General features: G+C 62.1%; 1 protein-coding gene across 2 annotated transcripts; it reads left to right on the forward strand.

Moving 5' to 3' along the window:
- The first annotated feature begins 7,620 nt into the window (after nucleotides 1–7,620).
- Nucleotides 7,621–20,143, forward strand: PVALB (parvalbumin). 2 transcript variants are annotated; one of them, XM_062201976.1, is made up of 5 exons: nucleotides 7,621–7,664; nucleotides 8,128–8,195; nucleotides 9,691–9,823; nucleotides 10,864–10,973; nucleotides 19,925–20,143. In XM_062201976.1, exons 2-5 carry the CDS (start codon nucleotides 8,135–8,137, stop codon nucleotides 19,951–19,953), a joined length of 333 nt encoding a protein of 110 aa, XP_062057960.1. In that variant the 5' UTR covers nucleotides 7,621–7,664; nucleotides 8,128–8,134; the 3' UTR covers nucleotides 19,954–20,143. The 2 variants fall into 2 exon arrangements, with proteins under 2 accessions (XP_062057960.1, XP_062057961.1); XM_062201977.1 differs by lacking the exon at nucleotides 7,621–7,664 and adding an exon at nucleotides 7,741–7,915.
- Nucleotides 20,144–21,416: the final 1,273 nt, after the last annotated feature.

Below are 21,416 nucleotides of genomic sequence, written 5' to 3' on the forward strand. Positions count from 1 at the left end.
AGGCTTTTTAAGCACAAGAATAGTTTTTTAAAAGCATCCCAAGGAAAAATCTAAAAAAAATAAAAAAGCAATACTGAGTGGATGAAAGTCTCCCAAGGACACGTGAGTGACCTTGGGGGGGAAGAAAGGGCAGCCAAGGAGCAGGAGAAGGGCGAGATCCTCGGTCCCAGCCCCTCCTCTCCTTGCCCTGGGGTTTATGTCCCAGTCCTCAGCCGCTGTCACTCCACAACCCGCAGGCCCGGCCCCCAGCTCCATCGGCAGGACAGCAGCAAAATGGGAACGGCTGGATTTCCAAACAGATTCAGGCTCTATGATTAAAAAAAAAAATCCTTTCAGTAGAATTTGACCCAGTTCAGGGTAAAAGCAATAAATATTTGATAAGAGAAACCGTGGTTCCAGCGCCAAGCCTGGCCCTACTGGCAGAAGGGGCTCGGAGTGCGTGGCAAGCGCACGCCCCAGGTCTGCTCAGCTTGGCCTCAAACCTCCGGCTCCCTGCTCCCCCGGGGGCCCCCATCATCCGAGCCTGAGCTGCCCCTGGGCTCAGGAATCCACAGCCAAGCTCAGGGGAAGGCTGCTCCCGGCAGGTGCTCCTCGGGGCAGGTGGATAAGTGGCCTGAGACAGCGTGATTAGTAGGAACCCAAGAATGTTTTAGCGAACAAGCGCTCCACACACAGAGCCAAAAATAAAAACATCACATTGATTTATCCTCCTTGGAGTCCCTCCTGGAGCGAGGCCGCCTGCCGACCGCGCTGCTTCCAGCTCTCGCTGAAAAGGCAGCTGCAACCAAGACCGCGCGCAGGATACAGGGCGGGCGCCATCCAGGCAAAGGCACGGCCATCGGGGGAAGCAAGCCAGGAGGGCTTCCGGGACGCAGTGAGGCCACAGCTAACACAGGAAGAGCCATGGAGCAGGTGGCTGGGCTGGCGGGAGTTGGGGAGCAGGCAGCCTCATAGAGGCAAACACATGGGCACTGGGGTCGCACGGCTGGGGTCGCATGGCTGGGGATGCTGCCCCGCTCTGCCCCCACCCCCGGCTCCTGCGTTTTCCGTGGCTTCTTTACAGAGTTTGTGTCACTTTTACAAGACAATGTCACACAGACAGGAAAGGACTGGAGCTGTTTCCCGAGAGCGTGGTCCAGAATCTGTGACCACGGGGTGGCAACCCGTCCCTCGCCACCCCTCCCCATCCCTCGCCACCCCTCCCCATCCCTCGCCATCCCCGTAGCTCTCTCTCCCTCTCTGGCACCACAGCCCAGGGCCACGGATCGGGGCCTCACACAGCAGGCACTTTGGCTCCCAGCTCAGGAGGCTGCGGTCTGAGCTCAAAGCGACTGCAAGGTAGGTTCCCAAGGCCTCTGCGTGGCCTGCGTGGCCAGGCCCCCGGAGCACCGCCACACATCCCTCCCCCATCCCATCCCAAGTGTCCCCATGGTCTCTCTCTGGACGCGTCTGTGTCTCAATCCCCCTCCTTATGAGACTGGATCGGGGCCCAGTCCCATGACCTCAGTTTACCCTCCCTCCCCTCACGCCATAAAGACCCGCAGACAGGCACAGGATGAGGTCCCGGGGGTGAGGACCTGCGCGCCCACAGCGGTTCTGGGGACGCCTCTCAGCCCCACAGTGGGCACAGCCACCCTGGCAGGTGCATCTCCCCCTCCCCCATGGCCACAGGAGTTCAGAGGAGCAGCCCTTGCTGGAGCTCCCAGCAAAGATACCGGCTGCTGGAGAGAACACGGCGAGTGCTGGGGTCCCCACTGAGGCCGCTGGAGGGGCAGGGCAGGCTCAGGCCTCCACCTCCGTGAGAGGCAGCCAGGAGCCCTGATGGGCATCCAGAAATGCATAGATCCTTCCCTGGACAGACATACGTACACACACACGAGCACACACATGCTATAGTCATGCAGAGACACACTACTTGCACACTCATACGTGCCACACATCCCATGTGCACACGGACATGCATCCCATGTGCACACACAGACACATGCACTCACACCACATGTGTACACATCACAGACATTGCACTCGTGCACACACATGAGCAGACAGGCACACACTACATATACACCCGTGCACATACACATACAGCACTCACGCACACACACACAGCACATGCACACAGAGACACATTGTACTCGTGCATGCACACCACACATGCACACACACACACCCATGCACACACAGATGCTGTACTCGCCTTCCTGCCCTGGCCACCCTCGCTCTTTGTCATGGGTGCAGGCTGTTTGGGAGATGGCAGGCGAGGGTGCTGGCATGGAGACTGACAAGGTGGCGGGGAGGGGCTGCAGCCTCTCTAACCTGACGTCTCCTCACTTCTCTGCGCTGGGTTTGGTACACAGGGCTGTTGGCTCGGGGCAGGCAGCAGGCACCCGGGCTTCTCGGAGCCCGGAGCCTCCTTCAACCCTGTACAGACCAGCATCCCTCTGCGTCCACACCCGCACTCGGCATGCCCCAAGGAGAGAACCCCGGAGACCAGGCTCCCACGGCCATGGCCAGGGCCTCAGGGGCCCTCACCGAGACCACGCCCAGTGCTGGTTCCCTCCAGGCAGGGCTTCGAGGGCACACACAAACCCAGTGGCCTGAGCTTGCCCAGCCCTACCCTCCTCAGCCTCCAGACCACGCTGGGTCTGGGACCGTCCCCCAGCCCCTGCACCTGCCACACTCTCCCATTCTCCCCCTCCCCTGGGAGGGCACCGAGTCCCGGGCTCCGGAGGTGAGCGGGCCTGGACGCTGCCCGGTTCTCCAAGTTTCTGTCCATCAAGCCACTCTGAGTCCTCCCACCCAGGCACCGGGCGGCGCTGGCAACAGATCCCGGCCAAGGACAATGGCCTCGGTCACCACCCCGGTCGGACTTTGTAACCTGCAGTGGTGCCCTTTCTCAGGCCTGGTCTCATCAGCTCCACTTCACAGGTGCACAAACCGAGGCCCAGAGAGCGTTGACGACTCGCTGGGCAAGCGGCAGAGCCACGGTGGGGACCCACGGCTGCCGGCTGCCAGCCGACCAGCCCCTCCCTCCCTCGGCCGCTCTCTGAGCGGAGACCCTACATAACGGGCTGCACGGGCAGGAGCCGCAGTGCCCAGGAGCGGGGCCGAGAGTCTTTCGAGCTCATACACGTCACCCCACACGCTGACCTCATAAATATCATTAGATCCTGGGCCAGGGCCCTGGGCGGGAGGAACTCTGTATCCGGTTCCCGGCCGCAGCAGGTGCAAATAGTGTGAACTAATGAAATCTCACCGGCGAGGCTAACAGCTGAACGCCAGTCTCCTGGCAGCCGGCAGTGCCGAGACTGCTGACCCACACACACCGGCCTCCACATGCCGGCAGCTGGGAGGCCGGCGTGAGTGTGAGCTCGGGGACAGCACCTGATACGGGGGAGGCAGGCAGGCCAGTGTGGTCCCGGCGTGCTGTGTGGCCTTGGGCAAGAGACTTGACTTCTCTGGTTTGCTCATCTGTGAAGGGAGGCTATTAGGGTGCACTGCAGGAACATCTATCTGTGAGGGCGTCAGCGGAAGGCCACGCATCGTATGAGGACCCGGGAGGAAGGGGGAGTCCGTGTAGGGGTGTCACACCCACCCGTCTACCCAGGAGCCTGGGATCGGGGACAGGGACGTCCCCAGTGTCCTGGGCACCCCCCAAGCCACCTCAGATCTGACATCACAAGCTCTGAGCGCCCAGGGTCCCCTCCCTGTGCATGTCCTGCGGGGTTGACTCCCCACCCCTTCCAAGCCTGAGGGGCACCCTGGGCCCTGGGCTGTGCTCCCGATGTCCCCCGGCGTGCCCGATTCAGGACCGCCACGGACTGCACTGAGCTGATCACGGCCAGCGGGCCCAGCTTGGCTCTGGGACCTCTGCTCCCGCTGCCAGGGAGGTGGCAGATCTGCAAGTTTACAGCGGGGCAGGGGCCACCCAGCCAGTCTGCACCGGGGACCAGCTGTCACTGAGGAAGAGAGAAAAGCAGCAGGAGTTCTGGATCAAGCCACACCTGAAGCCTCCTGGATGCTTCTGCTGCACAAATCAATAAATCTCCCCTTGTCTCCGCCAGCCTGAGCCCAGCTGTCCTGTCGGTTGTAATCACAAGAGTTGTGATGGATTGATAGCTCATTTTCTGGCATTACAGCTCTTGCAAAATTAATCAAAGCAATGAGGTGACGCCTGTTTGAATGAGCTCAGATTCAGAGCAAAAGGCTCCGGATACCGGGGCAGGAGCCTCTGCTCCCACTAAAGGCTGTGGGAATCGGAAGAGTTGCGTTCAAATCCCACCCTCCCACTAACCTTGCAGCTGCGTGACCTTGGGCAAGTCCCTAAATGTCTCTGAAATTCTAGTTCTCCAACCCCTGACGGCTCTGAGAGGGACAAAGCACTAGATATACAGTCGGTGCCCAATAAGTGTACTCCCGCGGTCTGGGTCAGCCCCTCTATATTGGCTTAATTCCAGGTACCGGGAGAAGACTCGGGGGACAGACAGGAAGGCTGATCCGGTTCCCGAGAATCCACTCCCAGTGGGTGCTGCCCCTGGGTGTCAATCAGCCTTATGCCCGGAGCAGGGGACTATGGGAAAAAAGGAGCAAGTGCCTGAGAGTCAGAGAAACCTGGGTTTAAGCTCTGCCCCGCGTTGCGGCCTCAGGCAAGTCGCCCAGCCCCTCTGAACCTTGCTCTTTGGTTGGCAGGATGGGGAGGGCACCACCTGCCCCTGAAGGCACCACGGGGATGAAGGTGTGGTGCTGAGGGCGCTGCACCGCGGGAGGGACTGCCTTGTGGGCCCCGCCCAGCGGGCTTCCTGGAGGCGCCATGCTCAGGTCCGCAGCACGCCCGCCACGCGGAGCTCGGCCGTGACCGTGACCTCACCTCCTTGACCTCCCTGGCAAAGCCCTGTGCCAGCCCTGACCTCGCTCCACAGTCCAGACCTCCTGAGCACCTCCTCCAGGAGGGTGCGCGTGAAGAGGCCCCCCCATGTGCGCATGCCCCCATTGCCACTGTCGCCGTCCTCGTCCAGGCCCCAGCCCCAGCTTCCCCATTGCTGGGCACCCTCTGTCTTCCCCATCCACAGCACCGATGTTGAACGCCGGCCAAGCACTCGCTCCCCAGCAGGCTTTGCGCGGACGCTCAGCCTCGTCCTGCCCCTGTCCAGAGCTGGACACGCCTCCCCCACTGCTGACAGTGCCAGCAGCCTGGAGGTCCTCTTTCAGGTGAGAGGGGAGGAGGGGCGCAGCTCTTGGGGTTCCTCTGAGACACTCAGTAACCACTTGTGGAACCCCTCATTCTCTCATTCACTTATTCATTCATTCACGCTTGTCTTGGGGTCATCCGCAGTGCAAGACACCACGGCGGAGAGCTTTGCGCCTTCGTCCCTGCCAAGTGTCCTTGCCTGGGACATCTCGCATCCAACTGCGGGGGCCCCAGCCCAGAGAGAGGGCCCAGCTGCCTCCAACAGGGCCCATTTTATAGATGGGGAGACTGAGACACGACAGAAACCATCCGAGGACGTGCAGGGCGCTGCTTCCTGCCAGGCGTGGGTCATCGTGGGGGCGTGCCACACCCACTCCCGGCTCCAGGCCCCCGGCGCGCGCAGTGGCAGGTCACTTGGCATGGCGCCTCTCCCAGCCATGTCTGCTTGTGGGCTACACGGCCATGGTGAGAAGAGAGCACGTGTGTAGGAGCCCGGCCCAGGCCTTTGCCTCTCCTTTCCCTGCCTTGCAGGGTTTAGAAGAAGGAAACACTGCTGCCATCTAACGTGGTCATGGAAGGCTTCATGGAAGAGGCAAGCCCAGCTCGGGCCTCAATTTTGGGTGCTGAAGGGAGGCAGGGGCCAAGGGTTATTAATAGGCCCAGGGAGGGTGAATGTGATACAGACACCCAGCACCGTGGGTGGGGAGTACCTGATACCGGAAGGGGAGGGGGCTGGGGCCCGGGGCAGCAGCACCTCCCGAAATAGCTGGGGCAGAGACCTATATAGGCGGCCATGCCCCCAGCAGGCTCACTTCCCGACAGGATCGCCCACCAGTCCAGCCCTTGAGTGCAGGCTCCAGCCCTCCACCCCCACCCGAGGTGAGTGGCAGCTGCTGAGGTAGGAGAAGGATGGAGGGATGCTTCGGGAATGAGGCCACCAGGAGGGACAGCCACACGCGTCCCCGTCCCCAGGGACCTAGAGGCTGGGGCGGAATGCAGGCCTGAGACGATGGCTCCCCCTCCCGTTCTCCATCCCAGCTCCTGTGGGCACGGGGACAAATCCATGCCCCTGCCTGGGCCTCGGGCCACCCATCTTTGGCATAAGAGGGGCGGAGCCAGACATGCAGGGACTGGCAGTGCCATCAGAGGGGACCCAGAGGAGACAGGGTAAAGAGGGTGGATGGGCTCGCTGGGCCACGCCGCCTGAGGCTGCAGCCGGGGGGACCCGGGTCCAGAGCAGGTGTCCCGTTGGTGGGAGAGGCGGAGGAAGGCAGGGAAGAAGAATGGTGGCTTTTGCCACAGTGCCAGTTTGGGGTTCTCAGGGAGCCAGCATGTGCTCAGACACGTGGTACTCTGCAGGGCTGAGTCCCCGAGATCAGGGAGGGTCCCAGGAGGGTCGCACACTCTGAGCCCCGCCCTGCCACGGCAGATGCCCCACCTGCATAGCGTGAGGGTCCCTCAGCCGGGATGACACGTCTCCAACCAGGCCCCTGTCAGTGGAGATGCTAACACACAATACAGCACGCCCCAGCAAGCAGCCCGGCTGGAAGCCAGGGGCCGAGGTGCTGGCGTCGGCAGCAGGGGCAGCAGAGCCCGAGCAGCTGAGGGGCCTGGGGAGACCTCGTGCGGAGAGATACTAGGTCAGGAGCTACAGCCTGGTGCCTTGGAAGCCAGTTGGCGGGCTGGGGCCTGAAGGAGCTGACTCACCCAGAGCCGGGCAGCGGGAGCCAGCATCGCCTAAGGTTTCCAGGGAGGGCAACCATCCAGAGCCGAGCTGGGGGCGACAGTGTTGACAGCGAGTATCAGGCAACCAGAGCCAGGCAGCTGGACAGCTCTCCCCAGGCCCCGCCCCTGCCCACCTGCCCAGCTGCAGGTCTCAAGATCCCGCTACATCCAACACGAGAGATGGACGCAGAAGCCCAAGACAGCCCCCAAGGTCACACAGGGGCTCAGTGCAGCCCCTGGGGTGGAACCCAGGCCGGCTGGCTCCTTGTCCAGTGCTCACACACTCTCGGGAAGACCCAGTATAAAGTCTGGTAAAGTTAGGGGGTGTCTGCTTCCCCAGAGGGGAGGTTCAGCCCGCACAGCCAGCGTAGGTGGTCTGCAAAGCCTGATCTGACGGAGCCGCCCCTCCTCCAACTCACCTGGTACCTTCTGGGCCACAGGTGTATTCCAAGTAGCGCCCCTGAAAGGAGTGAGGGGGCAGGGAGGCAGGAAGGCAAGTGTGTCAAGGAGGTGGGAGAAACAGTTCTTGGAAAATTCAAATAAGCAAAAAGAATTTTAAAAAATTGATTTCTGAACCGTGTGTCCCTGCCCAGCTGCGGCAGGAGCTCCTGCGGGGGGGGGGGGGGGGGCAGCATCTGGCCCTGGCCCTGGCCCTGCCCCTGCCACCACCCCTCCTGGGTCGGATTTCTCAACCTCAGGCTCAGATTTTGCGGCATAAATTTGCATCCAGGACCAAGCATTGGAGGCTGGGGTAGGAGAGGAGAGAGACGGGAGAAAGCCGGGTGGAGGAGGGGCCCCAGAGGGCATAGCCTGGACCCTGAAGCCCCGGACATCTCCTTAAGAGCCCAGATCGGAGACCCCGCGCCTCCTGCGTGTCCCGGAAGGGAGGCAAACTGCCTAGACCGCCTGGTGGAGCAGGCGCCCCCCGAATTATCCAGAGCTTGCCCCTGCCCCTGGCGCCCCCGCGGCAACCCCTGGGACCCCAAGACCTCCGGCTGGGCGGTATGGGAAAGGCTTAGGGTGGGCGCTGCTCAGCCGCGCGTGCGGCGGGACTGAGCTGTTCCCGCGGCGCGCGGCGCCCGGCGCCCCTGGCGCAGTGCCAGGCCGGGCGAGCGTGCGCCGGGCGCGCGGCACTGCAGCGCTGGTCATATGAGCAGAAATGATGAGAAAAGCACTTTTGAATCTTTTCGCACTTGCTCTGCCCGCTCAAACAGTTGCAGGATGGCGATGACAGAGTTGCTCAACGCTGAGGACATCAAGAAGGCAATAGGAGCCTTTGCGGGTGAGCAGCGCACCACCCTCCCCGCCCTCCCCTCTCACCCTGCACCCTCGCCGGCACCTCCGCTGCCCCGCAACCCGCGCGTCCTCCCCGGCGCTCCCCTGCCCACGCATCCAGAGGGGCGCTGGCGACCCGTGTGGGTTGGGGGCCGGGGGCAGAGGTGTGGGGGAGGGGGGCTCAGCATTTCCCAAACTCGGTCCAGGCGGGACTTGGCGCGGGGAGCGTCCTGCCTGAACAAGGCAAACTTGCGGGCGCCTGCCCACGCCAGGAGGACGCTCGGTCCAGGACCAAGGGCGAAGAGCTGGTGGCGGGAGGGACCTCCCGGGTCCTTGGGCGCGCTCAGGACTCCCCTGGAAGGCACGTGGAGGGGCTGCCGGCGCGCCCGCCTTCTCTCCCCGGGGGACCCCTTTCTTTGACCCTATTCTGAACAGGACTTTTCCCCCTCGCCGGCTCCCGGCTGTCCCAGCCCCCTCCCTGCGGTCTGGGACCCTTGCCGGTGGGGGAGGTGACCTTCTCCCTAGGGAGCGCTCAGCTCTGCTTCCAGCCCCTTTCAGAGGACCAGGGGGGAGCCAGCAGTGCCCCCCCCTCCCCTGGGGAAAGTGAGGCTGGGAAAGGAAGAAAGACTTGTCCAAGGTCACACAGGAGGGGTCCAGGTGTCTCCCAACCTGGAGTCAGAGGTGCTTAGAGTGGCTTCAGCTGTCTCCCTCTGAACCTGTGCTGAGGGAGAGTGACTCTCAACAGCCTCGCCTCCACCAGCCACACACACTCACACACACACAGGTGCACACACATGTACACACATGCTCACATATGCACACACACTCAGTGGACCATTGCACTCTCCCCAGGATGCTCCAACACGCAACCTCAAGATAGGAAACTGGGGAGCAGGACGGGCTCCCATCCCCCTCCGCTCAGCACCTTCCCCCCCGGGAAGCCCCCTCCCAGGGCACCGTGGTACCCACGCTGTCTGCCCTGAGTCACAGAAGCAGCGTGGCTGGGCGACCATCCCCCAGCCCCCTCCACATGAGCCCCTAAAACAGGTGATTCCGGGCCCTTCCCCCTCCCCCCACCCTGTGACCTTGAGAGAAACTTGTTCTCTCCATGTCCATTTCCTGGCCTCAAAGTCTGTGGTCCAGAAAGAGGTCAGCCCCCCTCTCCCTCCCCTCCGTGCAGATGCCCGCACCGGGCTCTGCTCTCACCACGTTCATCTCCCCGCTCACTCCCGCCGCTGCCCCAAGCCTCTGTGGAAACTCAGGAGGCCAAAAGGGTCGGTTAGGTGTTCAGGAAAAGGTGCAGTGCGGGTGGGGAAGGGGCGCGGGGGGTCATCTCCCACCCTGGCTGCGTGACCTTGGATGAGGAGACTCCTGCCTTTGCCTGGGTCCCTGGGGCACTGCACCACTGGTGTGTGGGAGACCCCACCCTACAAATACCCTCCCCCACCCTCCCCTGGGCCCCTCCTTGCCTCCTGTCACCTGCTCCTCCCCTCCCCCCATAGCCGCGGAGTCCTTCGACCACAAAAAGTTCTTCCAAATGGTGGGGCTGAAGAAGAAGAGCGTGGAGGACGTGAAGAAAGTGTTCCACATCCTGGACAAAGACAAAAGCGGCTTCATCGAGGAGGAAGAGCTGGGGTAAACTGAGGCTGGCGGGGGCGGGGAGGGGGGACGCTCGCTGCTCCCAGGTCCCCTCAGCCCCGCCCTTCTCTCACCAGCTGCGGGTGACCGCGGAGCTCAGGCCGGCTGGGCTAATGCCCCACGGCCAAAAGTGCCACCGACTCGGTTAATTCATAGCCACTTAATATCGCTAATGGAGGGATGCTGCTCAATAATTGAGCACACACCGAGAGCCCGCACTCTCGCCACCTTGCTGCAATGCCCGGCCAGACGCTCCGTGGCTTCGGTCGTCATTGATTTCTGCCTGTCTGAAAGCCACCTTCCACCGCCCACCTGCGGCCAGCTTTGGGGGGGTGGGGTCAGGGCTCCCTGGAGCGAGGCAGAGGGGGAGAAGGTTTTGAATAGGCAAATGCAAACTGGTAGCAAAGAGCCATGCCTCTGCCACCTGGCCTGTACCTGCCCACCCGGCTGTGCCTCACGCCTCTCTGGGGCCGTGGCTGTGCCCACTTTTGTTCAGAGAAAGGAGAGGAGTGAAAGAGGCCTTTTGAGTAGAGACGTCCCCCACCTATCCTGTGTGTCCCCTAAGCCATCTCACAAGGGTAGCCATATCTAGAACCTTCTGCTGCCCATCACACCCAAGTCGCGGGTTCAACAGCCACTCACAGGCTGACTTCTCCCTCTGCCCCAGGCGTCGCCTCTGTTCTCCCCTGGGTGCCTTCCCTGGGTGCCTCTCTCCCTGCCTCCGGTATCACAGCACCCATCACCCTCTGGGGCCTCTCCCCATTTCTTCCGGGGCTTCCTAAGGTCCCCACTGTGCTGCTCTCCAGACAGACACGTTGGTTGAATGGATTTAAAAATAAAGCGGGGTCGACCCTCCCCCAAGGACAGCCTGTGCCTCCCCCCAGCCCTGCATGGTCAGGCTACCCCGCCCTGCACAGCTGCACACCAGCCCGCTGCTTGCGCCGGTCCAGCTGCCCCGTTCCCACCCCCGCCCCATGTTCCTGCAGGGTGACCTTGGCCCTGACTCCCTCCTCGGCTTCCTCCCTTTCATCCTGCAGATTCATCCTGAAGGGCTTCTCCCCAGACGCCCGAGACCTGTCTGTGAAAGAAACCAAGACGCTGCTGGCTGCCGGCGACAAGGATGGGGACGGCAAGATCGGGGCGGACGGTGGGTAGCCGCGTGCTCGGGGCCGGGCGCCCTGGGGCTGTGTGGATCCGAGGCTGTGTCTGTGACAGGCGTGGGAGTCGAGGGCCCTCACCTCCAGGGTTAGGAGGAAAAAGTCAACCTGCGAGGTCATAAGACAGCCAATGACAACCTGATAGCTTTTTCTAATTTTACACAACACAGGAGTGAAGTCTTATCTTTGCCCCTACTGGACCGGGAGCCTAGGAAATCGGGCATTTTTCCTGAGCCTTGCCTGCCCTTTTTCGCCTGGGTTCTGGCGCTGGCACTAATCCCACCCAGCTGTGTGACCTTGGGCAGTCTTTCTCCCTCTCTGGGCCTCTGTCTCCCATCTATCCTCCGAAGCGACAAGGCTACCTGACCCCTGTGGGGTCCCCAGCCCTCCCAGTCTCAGATTCCAGGCATGGAAATCCTTATCTCCTATTCTCCCCAGCATCCTGCCCGGCTGCCCTCTCAACTCTCCAGCCCGGTGTGGGCTTTGCTCAAAAGCTCCATTCCATGGGTGTCAGAGAGCCAGGGGAAACAGCCAGCCGGGAGTCTCCAGGACGGAGAAGAAGGGGGGATGCCTGAGCAGGAGGCTGGCGACCCAGCATCCCACACTCTGGTCCTCCTAAGCGGCCTCGTGCTGCGCGCCCCAGCCTTGCCCTCTCTCTCAGCATCACCACGGCCTTGGGACCGCAGGTCGGCTCAGCCTAGGGCAAAGGCAGGGCGCGGTGGTGGTGGTCACGGTGGTGGAGGTCTCGGCTGTGCAGCCAGGGCTTTGGGTCCCCCTGCTACCGTCTGTTCCCCAGATCGTCCTGCCTGCATCTGAGGGAAATCTGGGGTGCAGCTGCTGGGCCTCTGGGTTCCAGTCCCAGCCCTGCTACTTCGTGGCTGCGTGACCTTGGGCGGTTTGCAGGACGCCGCCGCGCCCCGTTTTCTCGGGTCTGAGCTGAGGCTGGAGATAGCTGCTATCTGTAGGCTCGCTGTCGGGGGGCCGAACTGGCACCTGGCGCGGCGGAAACGCGCTCCGTGCGTGCTGCTTCCCCGACCCTCTCACACTAGGGAGTGGGTTCCGCTCATCCTTTTGTCCCCAGTGCAGAGCCAAGGGCTGACACGAGGCAGGAGCGTCCACAACAGCTGTCGCCCGTTCCCCGCGCTCGGCTTCCTCTTGCCCGTTGCCAGCTGTGCCCTTGACCCCGTCGCCTCTCCCCACGCGGGTTCCTGTGCATGATAAATGGGACGCACAAGCTTCTCAGATGGGCTCAGGCTCGTTGTGCACATGAAGTGGCCACGGACACAAAATTGCTTGGGGACAGGCAGGAGGATTCTGAGAGGGAGGGTCAGTTTATTAAAGCTGTTACTGTGTGTGCCAGAAACAGGAATGGAGACTAGCAAGGTCAGGTGAGGCCAGCGGGCAGGAGGGAGGTGGCTGTGAAGGAGCCGGCGTGCAGGGGGTGGGAGAGGGGCTGCTCTTCGTGATGCTGCTGAGAGCAGGTGCTCCCCCCACCCTCACCCCTCTCATCAGCTCCCCCTGCAGCCCTGCCCTTCACCCTGACCCCCACCCAGGCCCGCAGACCTGCCTCGCATTTTTATTTGAGGCCAAGAAGCCACAGCTCAGAAGCCCGGGGCAGGGTCTTCATGGATGGCTGCACACAGACAACCGAAATGCTGGAGAAAAACCAGGGCGGCCCAGGCCTGGTTCCCCGTCTCCCTGCTTCCCTCCCTCCCCGCCACACCCAGACCTTAAAGAGCTAACTCAGCCCTTCCCAGAGATCCCGCAGACATCCACAGAAGCAGCTCTGGTCCGGGGTGGCAGGGGGGAAGGGATGCGGGTAAGATGGATGGCTCAGAGGCACCGAGTCCTGGCTGGGAGCCCCTGGGCAGCAACTCTGTGGCCCTCAGCCTCAGTCTTCTCACCTGTAACCTGGGCATGGTCACGTGGGCACGTTGCCTGCAGCTCTCCCTGTGTGCACACAAGAGAATGATCCTATGGCGTGAGCATCCCTTACCCAGAAAGCTTGGGACCGGAAGCGTGTCAGGTGTCACCCAGACTTTGGAATATTCGCATAGCATCATGTCTGAGATCAGGGAGTTTTAGATTTCAGATTTTCAGCTGAGGGATGCTCAGCCAGGCAGAGGCAGGGAGGGGCGGGCAGCAGGTACCTTGAACAGATTCTGGGGGCTACAGGCCAGGGTTGCCCCAGGCTGGGAGGGGCAGGTGATGGGAAGACCAGGCAAGGTGCTGGCAATGACAAACGAAGGCTGGCAAGTTGAGGGTGTGTTTGGAAAGAGGCAAGAAGACTGGGGAGTGGAGAGCGGTGACCTGGGTACATGGCAGGGCCACAGCCCAGTGCTGGGCTCCGTCCGAGTGTCACCTCGTGTGACCTTGGAAGAACAGAGGGTGTAGGTGCCCGTGCAGAAAGGGCAGCTCAGGGGGTCCTAGGCCACTCTGCCAGCAGGTGCCAGAACCAAGGCTCTGCCCCAGGTCTGTCTGGCAGCTCAGTCCACGCCCAGGCCAACCTGTACGGCTTCCACTGAGCTCCTGGGACTGGGGCAGAACACAAAAATGGTGGATGCAAGAGCTGAAATGGGGCGGCGAGCACAGCCCACCCTGGGCTGGGGACCCACGCTTCATGCATTGGGGGGGGAAAGATGCAGGAGACCCCTCTCCCCGCCCACCTCCTAGATGCAGGAAGAGCGGACTTGGTGCTGCCCAGGGGGTCCCAGGCAGGAGGCAAAACCCATTGCAGGGCTCCAGGGGGGTCTGCCTCGGGTGCTCTGTGGGCTGCCAGCTCCCTCTGACAGCCGGAGGGTCCGAGCTGCACTCCCAGCCAACGGGAGTAACTCCCAGTAAGACCTGGGACAGGTGACTGAACCCTCTGCCTTGTAGAGTCTCAGTCTTTGAAACGAGGGTCCGATTGCTAGCCAGGCCCTGTGTCCTGTCAAGCTCCGGATGCCCTGAGGGGTAAACCTGCACGTGTGGGACCAGCTGAGCACAGGCGTGACCTTGAACGATGAGAGCAGGCACCCAGACTTCATGGGGCGCCCCCAGGCACGTGCTTGGCCCTTCCTCGTCACTCTTCCTTGCCAGCTTGGAGGTGGCTGCTACTACTCACCCATTCTGCGGGTGAGACCCCCAAGGTTCAGAGTTTGCCTGAACTCCATGGCTGGATCTGAATTCGGGTCTGTTGGGTTCCGATGCACAAGCCCTGGACTGCCTCCTCCGCTCGTGCGCTTGAAGTTTAGGGAGCACCCACTGTTGGACGGCTTTGTGTAGTGACCTGCCACTTGCTTCTCTCTCTGCTGCTGAGATGTCAGCCCTACGCGGCAGGGGCTTTTTTCTGTGCAGTTCTGGCCTCGGTACCTGGCCTGGGGATGTGTCCAGCTCTGGGCATGCAGTATAAGGAAGCATTGCCCTGTGGGTAGGCAGAGGCCGTGTGCAGGCCAAGGGTGGAGACCCGGCCAGCAGGGGCTTGCGCGCTGCAGGTGCTGGGTGCATCTGGGGCCAGGGACTGCCTCTGTCACAGTTGTCTTTGTCCTTCCGAAGGTGAGTGCTATTTCCTGGGTTCTCTAGGGTCCCAGACTGACGGGAGGGGCCAGAAAGACAGCGTTCTAATAATAACCCTTTGCGAAGCTCCAGGACGTTTATAGATGCGGTCGATCGACTCTCCCGGCCACACAGAAAGACTGTGCCCGGCTGGTCTGGGTGGGCGTGGGGGCTAAGGTATCGAAGGGGAGAGGAGCTAGAAAGATGGGGGAGGTGCCCAGACCCCTGCTGCAGGTGCAAAGCCCCGGCACCAAAGCAGGTGCAGAGAATGTGGCAGGTGCACAGACAATGCGGCAGGTGCCTTTTCACGCAGTTGACCTTCACACGCCGAGGGGTCTCCAAGCGGTAGCACCGCCTGGAGGGCTTTTCACAGCACCCAGAGCAGACTCCCGGGTGGGGCTGAAGTTGTTACCTTTCTAACAAGATACCAGGTGGCGCCGCCGATGGTGCAGTGAGCGTTAAACAACCCTAGGCAGGAGGTGCTCCTGTCCCTGTTTTACAGGTGAGGGAATGGAGGCACTGAGGGGTTAAGTGGCATGCCCAGGGTCACTCGGGGGCAGAGCCAGGACCTGGCCTGCCTCGCACACACCTGTGTCCCCAGCCCGGGCTCTCCAACCCACTGCCTGTCCTGGGGGGAGACACAGAGCGACTAGAATGGGGTGAGCACCCCTGCCGCCTTCCTGGGGTCAGCATGTGCACACAGGCCCTGCCTCTCTCGGCTCTCCACAGCTCACTGCAGCTCCACAAAGAGCAGCATCCGCGGGAGAGGCACGGCCACCGCTGCGAGGCATCGGCGCCATTCAAACGCTGGCCCCAGAGGTCTCAAGTCCTCGGGCTGCACACAGGATCCGCGTGCCCCTGTAGGCACGCGTGCACGCCCCTTCCCTGTGCCCTGAAGCCCGACTGGGGGAGGACCTGCTTTCCTGTGCTCTAAGCCTCTTCTCACTCGGGAGCCTGTGGCTTGATTTTGCCCCCTTTGCTGAAGTCTTCGACCTTGCGATCGCCCCACCACGGTGGCCGCTGCACTCTCCCGCCTGAAGGCATTTGCCGCTTCTGCTTCCTTCTAGAAAATCTGTGCCCTCTCATCCTTTAGTAGCCTGTTAAGCCTGATGCGCGGGTGGGAGCGATGCAGGAAGACCCTCCCCTCCCAGAAGCACAGGAACCAGGCCTGGATATGACCTTGGCATTTCATCCCTCGGGGCATCCGTTCTGTCTGAACGTTCTGGACCTCAATTCTTTCCTCTCACTGCCTGCGAATGCAGCCCCACTAAGTCACCGCTTAACCCCTGGGAAGCAGCAGGGTCCCATCCTTAACGCAACCCAAGCTGAGTTTCAGAGGAGAGAAAGGCCAGAGCGGGGAAGGAGAGGCTCCCCGCCTGCCTGTAATCCCAGCCTCCACCCACGATGGGATTTGATCCTAGCGGAGCTGAGCCTCGCACCAGCTCTGGGAGGGCCAGAACCCGGAGCCCCACCCGTGAATGTGGAACCTGAGGTCGTTGGATGCCAAGGGCACATGGCAGATCCCCAGCCGAGGGAGACCTCGGTCCCCTGACTTCCTCCACCCCACCCCAGGCAGGGCTGAGACTTTGCAGTTCGGGACGGCTTCTGTACTGAGCGAGTCTGCTCCTCACTATTCCCGCGTGGACTTTCCCCAGCCCCAGCCCTTACGCTGCACCAGATAAGCCTCGGCGCTGCTTATGTAACCGGCCCCCTGCGAGATGGAGCCGCGGTCAGGGCCGCAGGAGGATGTGGGCCGTTTGTCCCTCTCCTTCTGCGCGAGAGCTGCAGCTGGGGTCCCCACGCGGGGTGTGGGACACCCCCTCACCTCCACCCTGCCAGCACCGCTGAGGAGCACCCTGGTGGGAGCCATGCCTGAGTTAGCATCTCCCTGGTGAGCCACTCTTGGCCTCAGTTTCCCTTGCAGGAAGAATGGGGATGGGAGAGCCGGCGAGGCCGGAACACAAGACCACGCAGGGCAGCGCCTGGCACAGACGGACGCCCCAGAACTGTTTACGTCGCCTCCTCGCGGCTGGCCGGCTTGACCCCAAATGACCCCTCCTCCTGTCACGGGAAAGTGATCCCTGCTTACAATACTAATTTATAAGAACTCGAGCCGGGAGCTATTTCGAGGCAAGGGGATAAAACCAGGAGACCGGGTCCTCGTCCCCGCTCACCACGACAGAGGCCGGGAGGCAGCGTCCAGCCGCTGACTCTGATGGTCTCGGTTTCACTCCAGGCTATCAGCGTGTGCCGGTCCCACCTGTCAATAGCTTCTAAATTTGTCCAATCCCAGTGGCACCGGCCTGGAGCGGACCTAATTAGGCCAATTGCAGTTTCCGAAGGGAAAGGAAAGAACAGAGTCCGCGCATCTCGTCTGCTGCCTCCCCCAACCTGGGGCTCTTTCCGATCAGACGAGGAGGCAGCAGCAAACTTGGGGCGGCCTCTGGCCACACAGGCGGAGCTGCATTTGGCCAGAGTCTTGCAGGGAGAGGGTTCCGGATCCCTCCCAAGGAACGTGGGCTGTCAGGGCTGCACAGTGAGCTGAGCTGTGCACTGGCTGCGAGCTGCAGCTGGGCACAAGGTACTCTGGTCTGGTACTCACAGAGCCCCTGCTGCTACCTTTATTTTGGGGAGGTGTGGGGGGGAGCCTCGGTATGCCCATTCACTCTGCATCACTCGTGCATAGGCGCTCCAAGGGGGTGGGCCTAGCACTCATAAACCACCTACTGTGTGCCTGGCATCTACCTTCTCTGCTGGTCTTTCCCATAGCTGTGCAAGTAGGCATTGTACCCACCCTGCGGACGAGAAAATTGAGGCACAGAGAGGTAAAATAGTGACCTCTGGCCCCTCCACCAGGTGGCGCTGTTCCCAGCTCCAGGGCTGCTGGAAGGTTGCAGGCTGGTGTCGGGGTGGAGTCAGGCAGTGGTGGGGGTGACGGAGACCCAAGCCAGCAGCAAGAGCAGCTCGGATGCTAATGACAGAGTCCCGCTGCCACTTCCAGGGCCCTGCCTGCACCCGGCAATAGCCAGACGTTGCATAGGCTTGGTTTCAAAGTGGCCCGAAGCATAGAAACATCTAGAATCCAACTGCTACCGGATGTAGCGTTAACCCAGGAGGTAGGTGCTGTCCTAGCTCCATTTTACAGGTGAGGAAACTGAGGAGATGATCTACTTGAAGGTCACAGAAGCAAGGAACAGGAGGCGGGAGCTGACCCTCAGCCCGCTTGCCCCAAACCCCGGGGTGAACGTCAGAGGGACATCCCTCAGAGCAGACGCCTCACAGACCTGGGAGCCAGACTTCCGCAGCGTCGCTCCTGTCCCTTCGTCTTTGCTGGGGCGAGGGCTGCGCAGCCCCGGGAAGCTCTTAGAGGAAGCGCCCTTGACAGGCGGCTGGGAGTTAATTGCCTGGCTTCTAACCGCGCTGCCCGAGGCAGGCAGAAAGGGACAGGAGAGCTGCCCTCTGCCCTCGGTCTGTCTCCACATGCCCTGGCCAAGGCTGGGATGGGACAAAATTAGAACCCTGTGTTCTCTTAAAAAAAAGCCAGGGCCCGGGGGCCTCGTGACATCCCGGCTGCGTCAGAGACCTCAGGGCGGGCGCGGGGTCTGACTTAAGAGGGTTTCGCACCCAACCCCCAATCCTGAAAGTCACCCTCAGCGGGGCTCCCGCCTGCTGGGCTGCCCACTCCGCGTCCCTCGGCCCCTCCCCGCCAGCTGCACGCAGTCCCTGCCGGGGTGAAGGTGATTCCTGAGCTCTTCTGATGAGCAGTCAGGGAGCCCGGGGGTTCCAGGCGAGGTCCGGGGGCCAGCACTGGCTGGAAGGGGAGGATCAGAGCCGGCTCCTTGCAGTCTCTACGTTTTAGGCGTCTCCGTGCTGGAAGGGAACAGCTGAGGACCCTACGCGGGGAGGGGCTGCAGGGTGAGAAGGCAGGGGGTGCTCAGGCTCCGTTGCACCCGTGTCGCGAGGACAGGAGAGGCAGGCTTACCCTCCCTCCAGGGCTTTGCAGCAGTGAGTCCATAAACAAGACACCCCCCCCCCCAGAGAGGGCTGGGAACCACACAGACACTGAGACGGGCTGAGGCGACTGCAGTGGCCGCGGGGACACGTGAGCCGGGACGCGTGAGCCGGGACACGTGTCCCTACACCTAGGTCAGAGCAGGCTGAGGACCCGCAGGTTGGGAAGGGTGGCCCAAGAACGTGCACGTTCGTGTCCACTGTGTGGCCGTGGTCGAGCTGCTGAGGCCCCGGGTCTCGGTCCCCCCGTCTATAATGCACACACGGAAGTGCGTCTGCCCTGGCGTAGCCGTGGACATTCAGAGACCATCTATGCAAAACGTGTCCCAGGCAGAGAGCCCGCAAGTGCCCGATCCTGGCCATGGACGTGGCCGGCAGTCTGGGGACAAGAGAGGGCAGTGTCTGTTTCCCGGGCCAAACCCCAGAAAGGGGAGGAGCTCAGATGCGCGTCCCCGCATGTGGTCTGGGCCAGTGCTGGTGACCGCCACGGCCTGGCATGTGTGGCCACCAAAGTCTCTTCTGACCTACAAATCAGTGCAGCACAGCACACGGGGCCGCTGCGCTCTTCCCCGGCTTCCCCAGAGCAGCAGCGAGAACCCAGCCAGGGCATTGGGTGGGCTCTGCCAGTACGCCCCCCGCCAAGCCCAAAGAGGGTGAGCTGCGCCCTGGGGCATCCCAGGCACTTTCTGAAGCCATTCCACACCAGCCTGGCCTCTGTCCCTCACAAGGAATGGCTCCTGGCCCCTCTCTGCGCTCCGCGGACAGGTAAGGGGACGGAACCCGCAAGCAGGCACATTTGCCGGCAAACAGAACCAGGGTAGGCCTGTGCTTCCAGCTCCTGCTCCCCAGGCCAGGCTCTCCCCCACCCCACAAGACTGTGACGGGGACTTGCCCAAGACCCTGCACCCCCCGGCAGGCCCGGGACACGGCATCTCAGAGACACCATGGCTTGCGGTGGCCAAGTCCTCATCCTGTCATATCTCCTGGGGTTGGGGAGACAGCAGAGAAGTTTAGAAAAACTGCCGGGCCGTAAGCCTCAGCTTCCTCACCTGCAGAATGGGCCTGATGAGAAAAACGCACCTGTACGGTCTGTCGGAGGCCAGTCAGGAAATCTGTAACCGTGCGTGTGAGCAGGAGACCCGGGAGCCTCCTCGCCTCTCCTCTCCTTTCATGAGTTCATGCACTCCCACACTCACGCTTCCCCTCCCTGAGGAAGCAGCGCAGGAGGCGGGGCTCAGGCCAGGTTCACGGGAGGCGGGGCTCAGGCCAGGTTCACGGGAGGCGGGGCTCAGGCCAGGTTCACGGGAGGCGGGGCTTAGGCCAGGTTCACGGGAGGCGGGGCTTAGGCCGCCTTCACCGCCCGGGACTCACCTCGCTGTGTGGTTCGCTTTTGCAGAATTCTCCACTCTGGTGTCTGAGAGCTAAGAGGTGCTGACTGCCTGCTGGGACCTTCCACCCCCACCCCGAAGCCCCCGTCACAGCCCCCCCTCCTGCGTTGCTGTTCGGTTTGTTTATGTCATTTTTTACTTTTCCGACCCCTGCGACCCTCAGGTGAACGCCCTCCCCACCACCCCCCAATTATTCTGAAAAATGATGGAGAGACAATAAAGGCCATACCAATCAGACTCTGGGCCAGCTCGGGAGATGGGGCTTTCCAGACCACCTGGGGGGGAGGGGCTGGGGGGTCCTCCACAAGGGCTACCCACTGGACCCCTGGGGCCCTCCATCAACTCCCATTTTATAGACGGAGAAACTGAGTGCTGGAGATGAGAGGTGATGTGTGCAACGAGGACTCGTTGGTGTGGGATGTAAATGCAGGTCTAGGATGGGTGGATGGGTGAACAGGTGGATGGATGGGTGTGTGAATGGGTAGATGGATAGATGGATAGGTGAATGGGTGGATGGATGGACGGGTGGATGGGTGCATGGGTGGATGGATGGATAAGTGGGTGGGTGGATGGACGGGTGGGCGGGGGAGTGGGTGCCGCTGACCCTGACCTGCGGTTGCATTAATGGCTCTCTCTCCCCAAACTCCCGACTCCACACAGCACAGGGCACCGCAGCCAAGTTTGAGAGCAAGGCCACTTGACCTCCCGGCTCCAGGACTCTGGTTTGGAAAGAATTTTCCCAGAGCCTGGGAAAGGCAGCAAGGGGGTGATGGCTCCTGGCCCCCGCCGCAGTGGCTAGCAGGAGGACTTGGAGGGACACAGCGAGAGCTGCTCGGGAGGGGAGTGGCTGCGGGGCTCCGCTACACGGCATCATCTGACGGCCTGCCGTGAGCAAGCTGCTGCCACGGGCACCATGTCTATCCTTTTACAGAAAACCAAGAGAGGCAGCCAGTGTGGGCAGAGGTGGGATCGTGCCTGACAGTGGCCCCCTGCGCTGTCCCCTGCGCTCAGCACCTCGTGCAGGGGAGGGGGAGCCGGGGGCACCACAGGGCCCACCTGTGTGCCGTGGACTCGGGATTTGGCTGTGTCCTCTCACCTCTCAGCTCCCAGCCTTGTCCCCCGGGGTAGGGCCCAGGTCTCACTCCCTAAGCCACCGCCAAGTCCGGTCACCACCGGGTCCAGTCTGTGATCTGCTCTGCAGGGGGTGCCATTCACTACTTCTAGCTCAGCCCTGGCATGTTCGTGATCTGTGGCCTGCACTGTGGGAGGCGGTCGGCCTCTCCCAGTCCCTGAGAGCCGCCCAGGTCAGGATTCGCCTGCCCAAAACTGTGCCGTGGCTGTCCAGACTGCGGAAGGAAAACCCAAAGCAAGTGCAGCCCTCAGGGCCTGAGGCCGCCCAGCCTCCTTGTCCCGCCCCTTCTCCCTTGGAACTTCCGGAACTTCCACTCCACTCTCTCTGCCCTTTCTCCCCGCCTCTCACTGGCTCCATCCTCTTCCTCC

This window comes from Lepus europaeus, chromosome 10, assembly GCF_033115175.1.
Source record: "Lepus europaeus isolate LE1 chromosome 10, mLepTim1.pri, whole genome shotgun sequence".
NCBI lineage: Eukaryota > Metazoa > Chordata > Mammalia > Lagomorpha > Leporidae > Lepus > Lepus europaeus.